Source organism: Mercenaria mercenaria, chromosome 8 (assembly GCF_021730395.1).
Source record: "Mercenaria mercenaria strain notata chromosome 8, MADL_Memer_1, whole genome shotgun sequence".
Classification (NCBI taxonomy): Eukaryota; Metazoa; Mollusca; class Bivalvia; order Venerida; family Veneridae; genus Mercenaria; species Mercenaria mercenaria.
This window is the reverse complement of record NC_069368.1, coordinates 5,703,604-5,725,982: the sequence shown is the minus strand read 5'-3', so window position 1 is coordinate 5,725,982 and position 22,379 is coordinate 5,703,604. Positions and strand designations below refer to the sequence as shown.

Here is a 22,379-nt window from a genome sequence, read left to right as displayed (position 1 = left end):
TATTTTTTTCCCAGAATTTTATTCAAGTAAGAAAAGAGATTACAGCCATTCCAAAATGTCAACCTAAACTTGAATGAATCTCAGAGTAGTCAATTGTTTTTTTACATTTTCAGATTTTAATTTTTAATTTGTCAATAATACAAACAAGAGGACCATGATGGTACTGAATCGCTCACCTCTTCCCACATGATCCAGTTTTGAGTATGACGTCGATTTTTTTCTATTATTTGACATAGTGGCCTAGTTTTTGAGCTCATGTGACCCAGTTTTGAACTTGACCTAGATATTATCAAGACCAATTTTCATGAAGATCCATTGAAAAATATGGTCTCTAGAGAGGTCACAAGGTTTTTCTATTATTTGACATATTGACCTAGTTTTTGAAGGCATGTGACCCAGTTTCAAACTTGACCTAGATATCATCAAGATGAACATTCTGACCAATTTTCATGAAGATCCATTCAAGGGTATGGCCTCTAGAGAGATCACAATGTTTTTCTATTTTTAGACCTACTGACCTAGTTTTTGACCGCACATGACCCTGTTTCGAACTTGACCTAGATATCATCAAGATGAACATTCAGACTAACTTTCATGAAGATCCATTGAAAAATATGGCCTTTAGAGAGGTCACAACGTTTTTCTATTATTTGACCTACTGACCTAGTTTTTGAAGGCACGTGACCTACTTTCAAACTTTACCTAGATATCATCGAGATGAACATTCAGACTAACTTTCATACAGATCCCATGAAAAATATGGCCTTTAGAGAGGTCACAAGGTTTTTCTATTATTTGACCTACTGACCTAGTTTTTGATGGCACATGACCCAGTTTCAAACTTGACCTAGATATCATCAAGCTGAACGTTCTGACCAATTTTCATGAAGATCTTATGAAATATATGGCCTTTAGAAAGGTCACAATGTTTTTCTATCTTTAGACCTACTGACCTAGTTTTTGACCGCACGTGGCCCAGTTTCGAACTTGACCTAGATATTATCAAGATGAACATTCAGACCAATTTTAATACAGATCCCATGACAAATATGGCCTTTAGAGAGGTCAGAAGGTTTTTCTATTATTTGACCTACTGACCTAGTTTTTGAAGGCACGTGACCCAGTTTCAAACTTGACTAGATATCATCAAGGTGAACATTCTGACTAATTTTCATGAAGATCTTGTGAAATATATGGCCTCTAGAGAGGTCACAAGGTTTTTCTATTTTTAGACCTACTGACCTAGTTTTTGTAGGCACATGTCTCAGTTTCAAACTTGACCTAGATATCATTAAGATAAACATTCTGACCAATTTTCATGAAGATCCATTGAAAATTATGGCCTCTAGAGAGGTCACAAGGTTTTTCTATTTTTAGACCTACTGACCTAGTTTTTGAAGGCACATGACCCAGTTTCGAAATTGACCTAGAATTTACCAAGATAAACATTCTGACCCATTTTCATAAAGATCCCATGAAAAGTGTGACCTCTAGAGATGTCACAAGGAAAAGTTTACGCACGGACGATGGACGACGGACACAATCACGATCACAAAAGCTCACCTTGTCACTTCGTGACAGGTGAGCTTAAAAAACAACAACAATATCTAACACTGAGATAAATATCAGGCCCGGATCCAGATTTTTTTGACTAGGGGGGCACCATTCTAGAACAAAGATGTCATATTCGAGGGTTGCCTTTGCCCTTATTAGGGTGGTCAGTGGTTTCTCCCCCTTGATTTTTTTTGAAGTACAGGTATGAAATGGTGGCTTCTGGTGTATTTATTGGTGGCTGTACTCCCCTCATTATAGCGGGGTCAGGGGGCTCTCCCCTGGAAATGTTTGATATACAGGTATTAAATGGTGGCCTCTGGTGCGTTTCTGGGTCTAAATTTTGAGAAGAAGTTAGTCCTTTGCCAAAAAAGTAGGTTATCTTTTATGAGTATAGGTCACTTCTCAGCCATCTGGGATCCGTGCCTGAATATGGCAGCATATTGGAAATTTATACACGAAGAAAGTAATATAAATAAATATAAAACATAAACAGTGGTACAAATATTAATATCCAGCAAACCTATTAAGGCTAATTTTGTGAAGCCGCTCCGAGATTTGATTGCAAATCCAGCATATCCAGACATACATTACGAAAGGTTAACCTCATTATGTGGTGTCATAACTTTTAACAGCAACAGGCTTCTAGTCAGGCAGTTATATAAGATCTTTTTATGTGGTTACGCCTGTCCAGTCGTATAAGACAATTGACATCTATATGTGATTACAAATTTTTCCATGACTAGTCGTTAAGCCTGTTAAGTCATCTGATAAATGTATATTTATTATGCTGTAACATAACTTTTTACATGCTACTTTCCCATTGAAAAGAGGTTTCGTAGTTATCAGGAGAAAGAAGGATTTCTATGGAAAATAATATCAGTTTTTAGGCGACAAGAGCTCAGATATTTCCCAAATCAAAGTGATGGTCTTAAGAAAAATGTACAATTAAGACCCTGAAGTTGTGGAATTAAACCAAATATCTTCATAGAAAGGTCAATGCAAGAATGATACAGAGACTGCGTGACCATGATAATGCGAAAGAAAGGGACCGTTTTCACTAATTCAGACAGGTTTATGACAGATTCTTTAGGTTTGATGATGATCTAAAAGATGTGCATGAGTCGTTTAAGGGTTTTTAGATTGTTGGTCACTTAGTGCAGTTGAACATTTCCATTCGAACAAGAGCTACCATTCTGGTTTAATCTGACCTTGACCTTTAACCTATTAATCTAACAAGAGATCACAAAGTGACCTTGGCGCCATCCACTGAGCCATTTTTGAATGTTCCAAATTTCAAGACTAGCTCAAGGTCAAAATCAAGGTCAAATTTCATTTCGGTACAAAACAATGTGTATGTGGTCCAAATTTGAAAGCTGTGGCTTGAGAAATGTGAAAGTAGGTCACTAGATCAAAGTTCAATTAAGTACACAAAATTAGGTTTGTGGTTCAAATTTGAAGGCTGTAGCTTGAGAAATGTGAAAGTAGGTCACTAGGTCAAAATCAAAATCAAATTTTATTTTGGAACAAAAAACTATGCATGTGGTTCAAATTTGAAGCCTGTACCTTCAGAAATGTGAAAGTACGTCACTAGGTCAATAACAAGGTCAAAGTTGTTTCAGTATACAAACCTATGCATGTGGTCCAAATTTGAAGACTGTAGCTACAGAAATGTGAAAGTAGGTCACTAGGTCAATTACAAGGTCAAAGTTTTTTCTGTATACAAACCTATGCATGTGGTCCAAATTTGAAGACTGTAGCTACAGAAATGTGAAAGAAGGTCACTAGGTCAAGATCAAGGTCAACTCATGTCAAGGTTCATCTTGCCACTCAAAACTTTACATGTGGTCCAAATTTGAATAATGTAGGTTATGGACATGAATATTCTAAGTTTTTCCCTGTATAAGTCTATATGAACCATGTGACCCCTGGGGCGGGGCCATATTTGACCCTAGAGGAATAATTTGAACAAACTTGGTAGAGAACCACTAGATGATGCTACATTACAAAATATAAAAACCATAGTCTTTGTGGTTTGGACAAGAAGATTTTCAAAGTTTTTCCCTATATAAGTCTCTGTAAACCATGTGACCCCAAGGACGGAGCCATATTTGACCCTAGGGGAATAATTTGAACAATCTTAGTAGAGGACTAGATGATGTCATATACAAAATATCAAAGCCCTAGGCCCTGTGGTTTTGGACAAGAGGTTTTTCAAAGATTTTTCCTATCTAAGTCTATGTACACCATGTGGCCCCCGGGGTGGGACCATATTTAACCCCAGGGAAATAAGCTGAACAATCTTAGTAAAGGACCACTAGATTTTGCTACATACCAAATATCAAAGCCCTAGGCCCTATGGTTTTGGACAAGAAGATCAGAAACCGTTCAACTGTTCCTGGCCAATGTGACCTTGACCTTTGACCTAATGACCTCAAAATCAATAGGGACATCTGCTGGTCATGGCCAACCTAACTATCAATTTTCCTGATATTAGGCCAAAATGTTCTTGAGTTATTGCCCCGAAACCATTTTACTGTTCCTGGTCTTTGTGACCTTGACCTTTCACATACTGACCTCAAAATCAATAGGGGTCATCTACTGGTCATGATCAACCTCCCTATCAACTTTTGTGACTCTAGGCCTAAGCGTTCTTGAGTTATCATCCGGAAACTGTTTAACTGTTCAGGGTCACTGTGACCCTGACCTTTGACCTAATGACCTCAAAACCAATATGGGTTATCTGCTGGTCATGACCTACCTCCGTATCAACTTTTATGATCCTAGGCCCAAGTGTTCTTGAGTTATCATCCGGAAACCTTTTTACTATTCAGGGTCACTGTGACCTTGACCTTTGATACACAAATCTTAAAATCAATAGGGGTCCTCTGCTGGTCTTGACCAACCTCCCTATCAACTTTCATAATCCTAGGCCCAAGCGTTCTTGAGTTACCATCCGGAAACGGATTGGTCTACATTCCGACCGACCGTAAGACCGACCGACCGACCGACCGACCGACATCTGCAAAACAATATACCCCTCCTTCTTCGAAGTGGGGCATAGTAAAATAAAGAAAGCACGGAATATCAAAATAATCTGTTAACGGATGTTATAGGGTTTGTTTTGTGAATGTCCACGGAGATGTAATCAGCTTTACTATGTTTACTACCTGACCCTGAAACTTCGGATCTGGTACATGTAAGCTAAAAGGTCATACATTTTCAAACTGTAATACACAATAAGCAAAAAAAGATGTAAAAAATAGAAAAAAAGTTTATAGAAAGTCAATTCAACAAATAATGATAAAGGCGGTCAATAAGATTTTAAGAAACTTTCTTCTTGTTCCTGACAGAAACAGTGTTAATATTCATATAATGATTCAATTCAAGATAAAGTAAATGCACTTTTTTAAAAAGAGATTTATTAATAAAAAAACCGTCATTTTGTTTAAAAACATTTTCTCTTCTTGCATACCAGACTGGGATTTCTAGTGATTTCACCGGTGCTGGAAAACTCCATCTTACATCCCGGGGTGTAAGATGACTCTCGTGCAGTAAATGACGTATTACGAACTACATGTATGAAGAAGATTTATGTAGTAATTTCAATTTTATTTAAAAAAAAAGAAAAAAAAAAAAGAAATACGGAATGAAAATCCAGTACCTTGACAGCTCCTCTTTGTTCCTGATAGTATATGTCTCGAGTTACGTTATTTTATCAAAGATTCATAATGTTACGCTGCAACTGATAAAACAAAGCCGGAACTAGACATTGTTATTTGTCCTTGAAACGTCATGACGTCTTTTCTGTTTACGGACGTTGGTTTCAAGCGTTTTGTTTAAATACGCTGCTATAAGAAATAGTTCTTAAAAGAAAGCCATTCGTTTGCTCTTATCATTATTATTATCATTTGAAATCGGAATGCACGAAAACGATTCTGTCACTGGTAATAGGTGCAGACGGGAATATCCGGCTCTCGGGTAACTGTTGGATTATGCCTCGTTACCGCCTAAACAGTTACCCTCGAGACCGGAAATTCCCATCTGTACCTACAGCCATGAAATAATCATACATTATAAATAGAATGAAAATTAAAACGAAATAAGGACAAGTTTCCTAATCGAGATTGACCGCCTTTAATATGTTTCATTTACAGAGGTTTTAAAACAACTATATATATAATGAGTTCATTTGGACAAGTTTAAATAAACCAATGTGAAATTGCAAATTGAAAATATATAAGTAAGCATAAATAAGCATGACATGATTTAAACGCAACAAAATAAAAAAAAAAACTTAGAATATAGTTACAGAATAAATGCTTCAATTTGGATTTAGGAATACACATTGCACCCACACTATAGCCAGTATAAAATATATCCTAGCTTTATCATGGGCGGACATTAAACTTTAATTTTTCGGACAATGTCCGATCATCGTTTTAATCGGCAGATTTGTATTTTTTCACTAAATAAATATCATAAAGAGCGTAATAAAACCAAAAGCGTCATATCTACACCTAGTCTGTATTCAGAATCTATGTTAGGTTCATGGGAGACTACCCTGAAGCAATTCAAGTATTAAACAGTTACGTTCGCTTTCTTCTCAAGATACAAAAATGCAAAATATGTACGATATGTACAATACAATGTAATGAAATAGTGTAGTGCAGTGCAACACAACAAAACACAATGAAACACAATACAACAAAATACAGGATAGCTAAGTACAATTCAAGTGAATACAAACACATAATATAGTGTCAAAATTCTAAACGTAGTTATATCAAGGGCGTGCAACGAACTGTACTAAGTCAGACAAAATCCGAGAATCTTTATAATCGTCATACTTGTATATTTTCTCCTATTGTAAAGACCATAACAAAACAAAAGAAAGTAGTAAAAATCCTATCCTATTGACAAAAAGTGTCATATCTAGACCTAGTCCATAGGAGTTCATAGGAGTTTATCTAGACCTAGTCCATAGGACGGTTCATAGGAGTTTACGCTCGAAGCCATTCAAACTTTATACAGTTATGTTCGCTTTCTATTCAAATAGAGGGAATAATCAGAGGTATAAAATATAAAAGGAAATTCTGATCAGAGAAGAAAGGCGAAACAATGAACATTTTTAAGATTATTTATTTTAACTTGAAAAGACTATCCTGGTCGTTAGCCGGGCTATAACTATACCCTGACATATGAAATGCAAGCAGAGTTGATAGTTTGTACTGCAGACAAGGGGCAAGAATGTCAACATTGGGAAATACATATATTGATAATAAATTATGGGCACTGCAGACCTCCCGAACAAATATGATTAGGATTTGGAATTATTTCAGGTGCTAGAGTGAAAAACAGAAAAAATGTCGCATTCTTACAGATTTTGGGCATGCTACTATGAAGCTGCAACACACCAGTTAATGACGATACGGGCAAACAAAGTAGCTGCAACGATACTAAAAGCTCGTCATGAGCTCTTCGTGCTTTTTACAGCTACAGCAATACAATACAATACAATACAATAAAATAGTATAAAATAAAATAAAATAAAATATAATTTATCACAAGACAGCACAACATAAGACAAGACAACACAACACAATGGAACACAACACAATTGAACTCAACACAAAACAAAACAATACAATGTAGTGCAATACAATTCAAGTGAATATAAGTCATTACAATACAATAATAGGTAAAATCATAAAATTAAATAAAATTCAAGACTGATAAATTATTTATATTGAACTGTACAATACGATGATATATTTTGACAAGTCGCCATTCTGAAACATGAATATTGCAATAGAGTTTTCGGATGGATACACGTTCAAATATACCAAATATTGTACAGGAAGATATTAAATGAACTTTTTTTTTATTCTCATTTTCTCTTTAAAAAGGAAATCAATTCAAACTGGCATGCGTCTATTTCCATTCCAGGTGACTGAAACGATTGATAATCGATAGGTACACTGACACGACACTGCGTCAGTCGTTTACTGACGTTGAGATTCTTTCGGCGACGGTGTCCTTAATAGAATATATTCAATCCAAAACAAAATATATAGTGTACGATCACTTTTGTAAATTGCGAATAACTTGGAAGATAGAATAAACAGTTTATATCAAACACAACACAATCTAATTGATCGCATAAAATACCTATAGAACTATACAAAAAAATATTACAAAGTAGGCAAAAGAAATGTATAACTGTTCTGATAGAATAAAAGAATAAACCTAAATATGCCGTATATAGTTCAAAACATACATAAAGGAAAATTCTGTTATCTCTTTTTTACTACTTCAAAGTTAGAACAATCATTATGTGTTCCGTTTCGAAGTAAGTCGTCGCAGAAGAATACCAAACTCGTAAATATTGTTTTGTATCTTTTCTTTGTCGTCTACCACGGATAACTTCCAATCGAGTGCCAATCTGACATTTTGCTTCTGAAAACAATAAATGTAAGGGATAACAATTAGCTTTATAAAAGATAATAAAGCCATTCAAAATATCATACTGTTTTGGAAATTTATCTCGTTTTGTTGCTTTTGAAAACAGATTTTTGAGAAATAAAGACACTTCTAGTATACTTGTTCATAAATGAATTCTTTATTTTTCATACCTTCTTCCTATCCATTCGAATGTAAGTGTTTCTTTCCGATATTTGAGCTACAGCGATGGAAGAGTCAAGAAGTATGGTCAAGTACTTTGAAAGTTTCAGACTTATCGCTGCAACAGCTACAGCAGGAATGTTCCCTTCTTTTGTCAGCACGTCTTGCACGCTGTGTTCTCCTTTCGATGGTCCCCTTATAATTCCCATAGATCTACCACAGTTGTAAAATTGAAGGATTGCTGAACCTGTCTCTGAAGGTGAGAATGAACAATTTGTATATAAGAATTTCGTAGAAGAAATGGAACGAGTTCAGGACTCTAAACGCTCATTTATAAATGTCCTTTATAAATAAAACTGTTACAACGGACAAGTTTGAATAGTTTATAAAGCTTTAAACGAAGGAGTTTAGACTTCAATATTCAATCTAATGCTTTTAAAGAAATAAAAACGTGTAAGGCAGCTATTCGTTACACATTTTACTGAAATACCTACAGAAAGAAATCATTTCGACGCCTTAGAAAAATAAGGTCGTAAGTGTTACTTACGACCTTATATGACCCATACATATTCAGAATCTGCATTAAAAGACGCATGCAATGGTCCTATATTTAAGCCGATAGTAATAGTTTAAGTTGACCAAATTTGAATGAGAAAAAGGTCTTAAGTAAAACCTGTTATTGTGAGTTCGTAAAAGAAGGTCGTTACTGTTACTTACGACCTTTTTTCAGTCGCACTTAAAAGGAATGTCGAAGAAGAAGGTCGTATCTGCTACTTATGACATTTTCAATGTAACCAGAAAGAAGGGGTATTTTGTAAAAGAAGGTCGTATCAGCAAATAGATTCCATTCTAACCTCTATTGAAATTGGCTGCTTGCAAGTGTTATGTTTTTTGTCCAAGAAACAAATGTGATATGATTTATATAAGTCAATATAAATACATATACAGGAATAGCTGAGCTGGTGTGCTGTACCATATTATATCTATCCGATTATTAGAAACAATAACTATATTTCTACGTCTTTATAATTTTCAACAATTTTGAACTGATATCAAGATCGCAGAGTAAAGAGAAGAGTAAGAATATATAGACCTATTAAGAATGTATTTATTTTACCAAAGTAAAGTCAGACATATTTATTTTTAAAAGGGTAAGATGAGAGCACACAAAAGCGTTTTTTGGTGATATTTAAGATGGAATAGCACTTTTTTTTTTAAGTGAAACCTGTTAGCTGTGACGACGCAAACATTACCATGCACGTCTGTTTTGGCGCCACGTTAAAAAGAGATAAAAAAAATGGTTTATTTTCTCTCATTTGTTTGTTTTTTAATTTACAGCAATGAAACGTACATCTTTATGGGTGTTATACAAAGGTCTATGGCGCTAGACAATAATTGTCACTTTTGTTTTAAAAATTATGGAAAAAATGAAGAAAAACGTCATTCTCAATTTTTTTTGATTTTTTTGAAAAAAAAAACGGCTCGAAATTTTTTTGCCAAATTTTATATTTTCAAGATAAACTTATGTTTCATAGAATATTAAAAAATTAAGTACTTTTACCATCCAGTTATTTTTTAATTAATGGTTTATTAAACATATCCGTCAGTAAAAAGTGATGTTAAACTATAAGGCATAAAACTCTATCTAGATGTAATTAACATTGCGTCAATAGAATGATATGGATGAGCAGGCACAATACGTTTTCACTTACGGTTTGTTTGTATATGCATATGACCTGTGTGGAGGTAATAAAGCCCTTGGGCAATTATGACACTAGATGTGCCATTATGGCAGGAAGGCAAAACCAAGTCGTTTATTGACCTTTTTATTACATGTATATACATCCGCTTCGTATTTATCTTGGTATTTTCAATTCACATATTTTCCAAAAACTTAAAATCATTATTTGTATTGCTTTTAACGTTAACAATGCCATCAATATCATAGAAAAGAAGCTGACCGTCGTATATTAATCTCTTAATAATGGCGAAAGACCCAAAATTATAACTCGGATTTAAGGCCATGCCCTTACTATGCGTACTCTACTCTTATACTGAAGTAGTACATATTGAATTTCAACCATAAATTTTGCGAAGTGGCCAGAAGTAGCAGTTACGACTTGATCAAAAGTTTGAATAATTTGTAATATTAGAAAAAAGGTAGTATGTGGCATTTACGGCCTAATTGCATCGCATGACTTCCTTAAATTTTTCGAAAATTAAAAAGTAGTTTTCATTTTTCGAACATTATTTCTTTATTTCTTTAGTCATATAATGATTTAGTGCTTTATCAAATGCATCTGATTTATGCTTTTAAGAAAATCTAACAGTTTTCACATAAAATGGGTTGTCTTCTTTGTAGGCAGATTTTCGTGTTTTCGTTTTCTCAAAATAGCATTTTTGCACTTACGACCTTATTTTTCTTTTCTCAGTTAACAACTTTCATGTCCTCTAATGGTTATTTCAAGGAAAGCATCACTTTGTTTTTAAAAAAGAGGACTTTTAAAACTGATATGAAAACTATGATTACTAAAGTGGAGAGGTAAACTATTCATAAATGTAAAAATTAAGTTAGATCCTTAGATCCTTACCCGGCTAAATTTCTTAAATGGATTTGTCCATCTTTCAAATTGGGCAGTACCATTTGTTTATCAAAGGCATGTTTACCAAAACTTTACTGACTGAATAGCGAACACTGCAGAATATGTGCACGCTGATCTTGGTCTGCACTGGTGGCAAAGGCACAATAAGCATCTTATATTGTTTTACTTGGTTGCATTCTATGTTTCCAAAGGATCTTCTTATAGATTTTACTTAATACTATATATCGCCTTCACAATCCATTTCTATATTTCGTGTGGTGATTATGTCCCTTTCCACTGAGAGATTATTTTTATTTAACAAATGCTAGACTTTCCTTGTTGATAATTTTATTTAGCGGATTTACAATTTCTGCATGCACTCCTGAATGAAATAGCTTACCCTTTTGAAGTTCTGTTCTGTTCTGCTCCTCAGTACTTGGGTTGAATTTCTGTAATTATCAAATCAGAAATTCAATTGATAACATTGGGTAAACTTTTCCACCAAACAGAAAGATATACGTCAGAATATAGTTAACAAATAAAGTAATCTAGAAAAGGCGACATATAGAGTTGGCGTTTTATGTCCGTTGTATAAGGGCGCGCACAATCAACTGTGCCTAAAACTGCTTAATCCATAGATACAAATTAATAACACAGTTTGCATACAATACATTTGAACCAAACTTCTTTTGTTATAACGAAAAATGGCAGAAACGAACTACAGGTGTAGAAAGTATTATTATTATTAATACTGATAAAGCTGACAATTACAAAATTTAAGTTTAAATACTAGCTTTAAAGGAAGTCCGTAACAAAACAGTAACAGTACACAAATCTTACTTACCTTAGTGTTACTTATCAATATTGGAAATACCTTTAAATTTCTGAAGTCAGCATAAAGGACAAACTTAATGTATACACTTTACATAGTTGTGATACACATTGGACCATGAGATGGTTAACAGAAAGCTTAAAGATATGTACATTTGTGAAAAGGAAATTATTTTTGATAGAACATGTCAGAAGGTAGAATAATAAATGTTATGTCATATCTCTTTATCAAGTTTATTTACAACCACATTGGAATCGCAAATTGCTTTATGCATTACTATTATTGCTTTCAATCGAGAAATAAGCATTTTCAAAATTGTTACGCAACATTATCGTTTTAAGCAGCCGGTATCTGAACATACTGTCTGCCGTTTGTCTTTGCTTACGTTCTCATAGTTTATACAGTCCAATGATCGGTCACAAGTTATGAAATAGTTTTACTCCACCCAGATTAGCGAATGACCTAGCTAATTGAATAAATATTTCATTGCAAACCGTGTTTTTAAACTATATATACACGAAGGGCGGTTATATGTCGGACGTAAAAAATCATGAGGGCGCAGTCGGAGTGAGATTATTTCCTATGACGTATAACTGCTGGAGTGTATAAATAGTGTTCAGACACGGATTTGCTATAAATCATTTCGATTCTAATATGTCTTTTATTGTACAATTGATATCAAATATTATAGAACTGTTTCTTTGCGCATTTACGGCGTCAAACGGTAGGTTGTCAACCCCCTTTGTTTTATACACGACTGGACCGGAAAAGGTTATATATTCGTGAGGAAGGATTGCATTAGGGCTCAAATGATGGCGAATTACGAAGGGCGTGCAATAAATGTTACTCCGTGTGTAGTTCAGTAGCCGGTGTTAATTTTTGAATGCGGTTTTCAGCACATTTTAGAGAAATTTATTGGTAAGAAAGTGACTTATGAATATAAAAAACGGTAGATTCAAAATAAAGATATAATCATTTGAGTGAGGTGTACTCAGGTGTACTGGACCATAGCAGAATAATTATAACTTAGCTTTGTCCTGGACATCCAGGGTCGCAGAAAAATAGAATTACTTGTAAAATGATAAAATTCTATCATTTTTCTACGAGGTACAGCAAATTTTGATGAGTTTGAGTTTGTTTTAAATACTTCTTGCGTTTTTCATTTTACAAAACAACTAAAATATCTAAATGCGAGGTTGATTCCATTTGGAATGAGTCTCGAGATTGATTAATCAAAGTTGTAAAAACTTGTTTCGCAATCAAGAATTAAGAAATTAGTATCAACTTAAAATACAAGATTTCAACGATGAACATCACGCCTGACAAAATTGAAGAGGCTTATTGTACTTAACTTATCATGTTTCAAGTAAAAATATGCACACACCATTTAAAACTGTTATCATATTTTATTTGGGTTTTCAAATGTTTATGTAAAGATGATGATTTGTTTCAACTGTTTAAGCTGAAAATTGAACTACAGTTCTAGTTGTTGAATAGTAGAATCAAGGAATTGCATATTGCAATCTCAACATTTTGGACATAAAATGGTCCAGTATACCCGGGTACACCTCACTTAAATGTTTATATTTTCACGTTGAATCTACCGATTTTTATCATTCTTATGGCAATTTGTTTCAAATACATTGCTCAATAATGTGCCGAAAACCACATTTAAAATTAACCACCAAATACGAAACTACATAGGGAGTAACATTATTTATTGAAAGCCCGTCGTAGTCTGTAATGCGAATAATCAACTCAGTGTCTGTTAAAACAAGAAGGTCGTGTTATGCGACATTTGGTTTTAAGTATGCTATTAAGTAAAATATTTGATCAAATTCGGAAGCGCTATTTCGAGATGCATAACTCCATCTTTGACCTAATGGCAAGGTTTATATGCTCTTCACATCGACACATCGCCAAATACTAATATGCCATGTAAATTCATGTACCTTAACAATTATTAAGTTGTGCTCCGGAAACGAGATATGAGGGACAATTTGAACTTGAAACTTATTTTGTGACCTTGACTATAACCAACCGAACTGGTTCAATCGCTCTGCATATTGCATCGTTGCCACCAACGTATGTGCTAAGTTTAAAGTAAAAAACTTTAATGGTTATTGAGTTATGCTCTGTACACGAAACACGACGGGCAGACATACAGACGGCATAATACGTACGTTTTCCAAAACGATCATGCTTCTCGTTTCCGTTTAAACAAAATGAAGACTTTAACCCATCTTTACTAACTGAAGAAGTGATCAAAATTGTAAAATATCTAGTACCTGTTTTCCAATTATTGCCGTGAGTGTGTATAAAACAGGATTCAGTGCCGAGTTGAGTGGTAATAAGAACACTGCTGTCCAAGCGTAAGCATCTCCAGAGATAGGGTATCCACTCAATGCCATTATACCTTTAAAGAACACAGTGAGGATAAGAAGTCGCATACGTATGCTGATATTTATACCGCAGAAGTGCCAGGCACTCAAAAGTGGATAACAGCTCGCCCTCTACTTTATTTGAATAGAGTTATAAAATCGTCATAGATAACTGTAGCTTTCAAGTTTGTATTGTATTATGTTTAATGGCGAATGGCTATTTATAAACTATTAACTTATATGTAATTCTCTTACCCATTACACCTATTGGAAACCAGCACAGGAAATCTGTCGTTGCAACAAGAATGAGGTTCCTTGCTACTTTTAGATCTTTCTTTCTTGATCTCTCGGTTTTCTTTATAGTGCTTGTTGCTTTTCGTAGCTCTATAAAAATAGCCAACTGGCCTATACCCACAAGAATAAATGTACAAAAATTTAAGCCAACAAATATAGCAACCGAATACATCCAGCCTGGAGGCTTATCTCTCGTTAAAGGAAGGGCGATGCATACCCCCGATCTGGAATAAAATCTGTTCTGAAAAATGTCAGTGAATATGATAGGAACCAAAGCCAAAGAGATGGCAAATATCCAGGAGATGCAGCAAACGATGTGCGCCTTCTTAGGTCCAATTTTGACGGTGCCGAAGGGATACTTGATGACTAAAAGTCTGTCTAAGGTTATCAAACAAACGAAGAGGACACTCGCTTCGGAAGATACAGTAGACAATATACCGGCAGTGACACACCATTTGCTATTTCTCCATTGCTCATCCTTGAAAATGTACCTGCAAATAAAATATAACAGTTAATAATCAAATTTAGAACTTAGAAATACAATGCGTTCATGTTTCAACTGCTGTGTGAACAGTCTAGTTGATCGTAAATTATTAACAGTTGTATGATGGTGTAGTTATTATTTAATTATGCATTTATGATCATGAATGTATTTTTTAATATGGTTGTAAAGACACCACTGCGACATATCCAAAAACACTGTTGCAAAACTATCTTCAAAATTTGTGATGTGGCTACATATTGTAAAAAGCAAACTACAGAAATGACCGTACCGTAAGTTGACCAAAACGTATAAATATATCTGTTATGCTATTCAAATATCTATTTATAATAATTATATATAAGGTTTTAAACTAGTTCCCATTGGCCCCTATAAATTGGCCAAAATCAAGTACATGAGTAACCGTATCTAGATTTCTAACCGGCAATAATTAATTGGCCTTAGCAATTGCAATCTCTAACACAGGTCTGGTAAGAATATTTTGAAAAGCTGCAACTGGTTACAACATCAGGGGGAACACATTTTCAATACTTTTAGAATCGAATTCAGCATACATGTATCTGCATTGGGTATTATGAGCTTTACCAACCATATTAGAGAAGCCATTCACATAAACATAAATAAATTAAATAAAATGTAATTTCAAAATACCTGTCTCGATAATATGAATCTACTACAGCAATTGTAATGAGGTATACTCCCATAAGAAAGTCGGCTGTGGCCAAATTGGTCACAAATATACCATAGCCGATTTTTAATCTTGCTCTGTCATAACCCAAACGGTAAATAATCGATCCAAGATTTCCAGCTAATGCTGCTACCCCTACTATCCATAGCACTGCCTGAAGGACTGGATGTCTCATGAGGTCTTCACACGAGGAAAATTCGTTCCTTTTTGGGTAACACTCACTTTCCTTGACGTAGCATGGACGAATACAGCAAAATTTATAAGCAGGTGTACGGAGTTCTCGGAGAGATGTTACATTGCGAAAAATGTGCTTGTTGAAAATTAAAATTTCATTACCTCTCATGTCTAATTGCTGTATTGAAATATTATTAAAAGCAAAATCTTCAATTTCTTGTATCCTGTTATATGAAATGTTAATCAATTTTACTGTTAAATTGGAAAAGGTATATGCAGAAATTCGTTCCAGCTTTGTTCCAGTTATTTGCAGACTATTAATGTTTTCCAGCCCATGAAATGCTGTAGAGGATATAACTCGAATGTTAACATTACCAATCAAAATTAGATGTCGAAGGTGTCTCAAAAAAGAGAATACATGCTCTGGCAACCTAGTTATTTCATTATATCCAATATCTAGTGATACGAGGTTGTTTAAATGAGCAAATGCCTCTTTGCTAAGAATTCTGATCCTGCACGAGGATACATTTAGCCTGACCAAGAAATGTAATCGTAGTTTGTCCACTTCTAATAGCTTATATATTTCTGGATTTAAACTAATATCTGCACTCCTAGTGCTTTTTGGTAGTGCCAACGCTTGTTTTAGTTTAATGTTTGCTGCTCGGCAGCTAACCGAATACCCAGAACATGAACAATTATAAGGACAACTGAAATCGCAAAGTTGTTCGTCGTCTTTACTGCTACATTGAGCAATACCGTCACAAATCTGTTCCAATGGTATACACTGCTGACTTGACGAACATCTATATCCCCCTGAGCAGGGAACAACACTCGCAGCTGTAATATAATTATAAATATTCTGTGCGATATATCATCTTAGATGACATCGTATCACTTATAATCCTAGTGATTGTTATTAAAACAAGAGAAACAAGTAAATTAAGTATTGCCATGCAATACAAAGTCCCTTACTGGAAAGCAACTTACGACCTGATATCTGTCAATGATGTGTAAATAATACTGTACTATATATTACAATATGTTACAACACAAACTTTGGATTAAAATTTCCATTCATAAAAATCTAGTTATTATATTGATTGCTTATATCATCTTTAAATATATAAAAGAATTTAATTACAATTTTGATAATATTTCATTACGAAATCGTGGAAAAATATGAGAAAAAATGAACGAAATCATCAAATTAAAGGGAAGTAATTCTGAAGAAAATACACAAACAATAGTTTTTAGACCTTGAGCTGACAATTGACCCTGCTCCCCCCAGGGGGAATTTTCAACACTATTATTTTCTTAAACCTTATGGTAGTTGGTATTCACAGACAAAAGTTTGCAAGTTCCCGTTGGGGCTTCAACGAGTTATGGAGATTTGAAATACGTTACCATGCAAATTTTCATTTAATTCACCATTTATGTTAATTTAATACTATAAACATGCCTGTTGTACAATTAATCATAATAAACAAGACGCTTAGATATGTTTATGTATTTAAAATAGAAATTATCATATGTTCGTATCATTTTAGGTGAATAGATGTTATGTATTATCCGTAACTTACGTTACTTCTTTTGAAATTACTAGAACATAGAAATATATCAACAATGATGATTTTTCAAGTTGTAAAATACTGATAATGGCCAATACACAGTTCAGTAATTAAATTTAAATATAATAAAACTGTCCCTAGAGTTAACTTATTCAATATGTCACATATGATACGTTACCTTTCCGAAATATGTGTTAAAGAAAAAATATTTAAAATTTTGGTATTACCTGTATGGTCAGGATTTAAAAAAAATTATACATTGGACTATAAATAAACATCACCAGACATGAACAACATTATCAAATAAATTTATATAGATTTTATAATTCATTAGAAATATTATTTAAATGTATATTAAGAATATATAGCTCTTTGAATATACCAGTATGACTGCATATCATAATTATAATTAAATAACATAGACTCCGCAATGCAAAGCAATGTTAGTCCTAAGGTATGACCTCTGACGACTAAGTGTGACATTGAGCTTGAAGTGAAAAATGGTATTCACTATACACTCTTATTAGGCGTGGAAGAGGTTTCTAATGCTAAAAGGCAGATGGCCTTAGATTTCGGTTGTTGATGATAAATACAACTGCATTCGATAGAGGCTGGTCTAGAGGAGATACTCCTCGTAAATGATTGATCCTCCTAGTCCTCCTCGCTGATTTGCTGTTTCTCCTGTGACTTCTGACAGTGACCTTGGTAACCATTAACAGCATTCTCACTACACTCCCCCAGCCCTGTTCTATAAAGTGGGTCATAAGGGCTTGGGGGGCCACAAATGGATTCCTTGCAGACATAACAGGGATACCCTGCAGGATAATTAACATGGAGGTTTTGCCAATAACAATCATACATCTAATGCGAAGCAGACCAGAAGTACTTCCTTCTTAAAACAGACGAGATTCCCCAATAGATGGTTAATTACTATACTGAAGCAGTTATTCCACACATATCTTATAATAACAAAACTTAAGGTCATGGGATACCCTGACCCAAGTTCATAAACTTCCGGGATGCCTGGAAAAAATACCAATTTATCAAGGCCCTGGGATACCCAGAGCAAATACCATAATACTGACACTAATGTATGCCAGGTGATACACATACTGTATTAGTTCATAAACTCTTGGGTTGCACGGAGAAATGTACCAAATTATTACCGTGCTGGAATACCCATACTAATGTGTACTATGGGATACTCATTCTGACCTATATTTCTAAAACACAGTCAAGATACCTAGCAAAACATACAAATCTGAGAAACTTGGGTTTTCTTGAAAGTTTGGCGGATGGATGGACATATCTTCTGCATCTTTCACAAGGATAAACCTGGGATACCCAGGAAACTGGTAAGACTTCAAACAAATGGACACAGTTTCTGCGTCTATTGCTGGACTGGGCTTTGCCTCTGCTGACACATATCTAAACGAGGGTCTCAAGTAAATGATCCATGACCCAAAGTCCCTTTCCTAGGCCTCCAGCCCAAGAATCTCTATTGCTTAAACCAGACAGGTCCCTCAAAAGATCCCAAAATAGCAATACCCATCTGGAACGGACTCGTGTTTTAACCCAAGTACAAAGGATGTTGTGGTTAAATAAAGGCTGCACAGCCATATCTACCATCAGTTTTAGAGACTGCAGTCTCACACTGGAGATAAGTTGATCTTACCGCCACTTAACCAAATCCACACGTCCATTTACTGAGTAAGGGTAAGCAAGCCAAAACCAGACCAATAAGTGAGACTCTGGCACAACGTGCCCCTATTGGTCTATCCATCAAAACAGGAGACATGAACACATCCCACAGACCCAGCCCCTCCAAGTCGATGTTTCCATAATTGTGTAAAGCCATAGTTTCAGGAGCAAGGTCCATACAGTAATTGTTGTCATAACCCAACCCTTTCCCCCGAAATGTGCACAGTAAGGGTAGTGTAAACTACCAACCTCGGAATGAAGGAATTAGTAAAATAGACATGAAGGACACTGATCCCCAAACAACGACACTGCAGTTTGCGATGCAGGACAAGTATTGCTCAACATTTATTTGTTGCATAGTTGCTGTCATGGAGATGGACTTGATGTACATGCACTTAGGTTAAGATTGCAGGAAGATGGAACGCTGTAAGAGAAGGTGGTACTGAATACAATAAGATTTCTAGTGGTGGCAACCACCAGGCCTGTATGTCCTCATGACCTAGACAAATGCCCTCGTGACCTAGAAAAAACAATGATAGATTGACTGTTGGTACCCAACATTATTAAAAGGCAACTGCCCAGTATGACTGAAGGGCAGTACTCAAGCGGGCTTTTGATGTTGATGTTGAATAGGGTTGCTAGTATGAGGTACACAAACCTTTGGAAAAAGTGGCCTCCAAACTTCATCACAAGTGGCTTGACTTTTAGTAACAATATTCCCCAATAGTGTTATTTGTCTCTGACCTTAGGTTCTCTAGAAACCAGTTGAGGTTCAAATGACTGGAAATCAAATAGGTCCTCTGTCTGGAATAAACTTGTCAATTGGTAACGGAATTCACCCATATTTGCCACCAAAAGAGTTAGTTTTGTAAGAACTTGCCTTCAGAGTGGGCAATCAAATGCACTTTACTTTACCTACTAGAGTTACATTACTAGAGTTACATTAATTTCACTTGCAGAATATCCTATTTTAAGGCAGTTCCTATAATTGTCTTATTGAACTACCATCAATATATACATATCGTATTAAAGAAAGTCACAGTATTCCAGTCATGACCATTACTGGATACCGGCTCCATAGAAGATACATGTATATGGTATATCTACTTAAGGATACAGTTGAGATTGACAACATGTTGGATGAAGTCTATGTTGATGAATGAATCTACTGTACATTCAAAACAATCACAGTTACAACATACAGCAGTTAACAAAATGTAAAATGTGTGTGCATAAACATGCACAAGATTTCTAAATATCGTGATATGCCTGTTTTAAATTTAGCATCTTTATAGAGCACTGTGTTGGGCAATGTCTGTATATATTATAAGTATGGCACTTCAATGTGCTTAAATTGCTGAATATATATATCAATTGTTTAAAAAATGTTTGGCTGCATAGTGTTCTCGTGAAGGTGTAATCATGGACCATGTAAATTAGGTTCTACAATGTGTTTAGAACTGAAAGCAAAATATTTAAAAAAAAAAAAAAATCATTGTAAGTTTGCTATTTTTCCAAGATAAAGTATATGTTCACAATACAGAATACATGAAAATGTATAGCTTATATGTTAGGTAACGTACAACGTAAATTGTAACGTAGACTGTTTTTTAAATACATGGGTTTAAAGTTAAAATGCAAAGCTATGTTAAAACATATTTTGATTGAATTGTAGATAAGCTTTTTCTAAGTGCTACAGTATATTTAAGGTAACAGAACACAAGAGATATAGTTAGTTTGTTCGGTAACGTAAATTGTAACTTAATTTGATATATTTATACGTGTTTTAAGTTAAACCTTCAGTTTGAAATGCAAAACTATACTGTTGAGAACAGAATTATATTTATTTTTTTTTTCAACTGATAAAGTGTGTTTAAAAGAAAATGAAGACATACAATATAATGTGTATGTTTGGTAACGTAAAATGTAATGTAGAATTCAATGTAAGACATCTTACAAGTTAGAGGTTTGTTGATAAATAAGTATATAGTTGTATTACATGTAACTAAAGAATGTCAATATAAAATTGATAGAACATTTTTATGAAAAACATGTTTGAAGTAGGTATGATTGAAAATTAGCATATTTTGGAAGAATGACGTTACATTTTAAGAATCGCTAAAAGTATGCTTTCCCTTAACTTATACTAGCAATCTATATATCATTGTTTTTGCTGAACTTTGAACTTTTTAATAGTAACTTCAATTTCTAATTATCTCGTCATCTAAATTTGCAATAAAAACTTCATGCCAAAAATGTTGCTTTTTTTAGGGTAACGTATCTTTTTCCGATATTTTTCTTCTTTAACATCACATTTTAGATATTGAAATTTTATCAAATTGCAGCATCTAGTATACACCTTGTAATAAAATATGCAAACTTGAAATGATTTACTAACATAATGGTACCATTTGTCTGTAAAAATTGATGAAAAAATTATTGGTTTTGAGGGTAACGTATTTTAAGGTGTTGTTACGGAGAAAAGCCCCACTCGCCAGTTGCAAACTTTATGCCAAAATGTTCATCACACATTGGAGTTTCAAAAAAATATGGTCCACAAAATTCCCCCTGGGGGTGGGGGGGGGGGGGAGCAAAACCCCTTCTGGCTCATAGTCTATTTAATTTGACCCATATTGCAAATTAACTAATAGAAAATATTTTTACTTCCTGGACAGAAAAAAAATCAATGTTGATTTTTGACCCTCAAATGTGACCTTGACCGTTGAGCAAAGGCTCTGTGTATTGCGAATAACACATTGCCTCATTTTGGGGAACATTTGTGTCAAGTAATATTAAAATCCCTTTCTGAATGACAGAGGTATGGACTAAACAGGGAAAAATTCCTACTGACATTCGACCTCAGACTGTGACCTTGACCTTTGAGTAAGGAATATAGGTGCGAACGACATGTTGTCTTATCATGGGAAACATTTGTGTCAAGCAATATTGGAATACTTTAATGAATGTCAGTTATGGAGCGGACAGGAAAAAAACCCCTGAACTTTTACCTCTATATCTGACCGTGACCTTTGAGATAGGGTTCTGGGTGTTGCGCAGGACACATTGTCTTAATATGGGGAACAGTTGTGCCAAGATATATTAAAATCCCTTTATGGAGTGTCGAGTGCTTCCGGACAGGAAAAAAAAACATTAGATATTTGTCTTCCAAGTGGGACCTTGACCTTTGAGCTTGGGCATGACATGTTGTCTTATTATATGATAATTTGTTCCAAGTAATATCAAAATCCCTTAATGAAGTGTCCAGTAACTGACCGGACAGGTAAAAGTCATGTTTAACTATGACCTCAAAGTTTGACTTTAACCTTTGATCAAGGGGTACAGGTTTTGCGCATGGCATGTCTCATAAAGGGGAATATTTGTGCCAACTGCTTTTTAAATTGTGTTTTGCATGGCAGTTAGCGATCGGAAAGAAAAAAACCTACTGACCTTCGATCTCAAAGTGTAATCTTTGAAATAAAGGG

General features: G+C 34.6%; 1 protein-coding gene across 2 annotated transcripts in view; it reads right to left on the bottom strand.

Moving 5' to 3' along the window:
- Positions 1–22,379, bottom strand: part of LOC123523149 (uncharacterized) — a 251,417-nt gene continuing 229,038 nt past the window's right edge. For both annotated transcript variants that reach the window (XM_053549270.1, XM_053549271.1), the window contains 6 exons: positions 15,418–16,465; positions 14,226–14,755; positions 13,878–14,005; positions 11,158–11,206; positions 8,187–8,428; positions 1–8,010 (listed from right to left, as the gene is read on the bottom strand). In XM_053549270.1, coding sequence (XP_053405245.1) covers positions 7,885–8,010; positions 8,187–8,428; positions 11,158–11,206; positions 13,878–14,005; positions 14,226–14,755; positions 15,418–16,465 — 2,123 coding nt within the window. In that variant the 3' untranslated portion in view covers positions 1–7,884. The remainder of the gene's footprint in view (positions 8,011–8,186; positions 8,429–11,157; positions 11,207–13,877; positions 14,006–14,225; positions 14,756–15,417; positions 16,466–22,379) is intronic.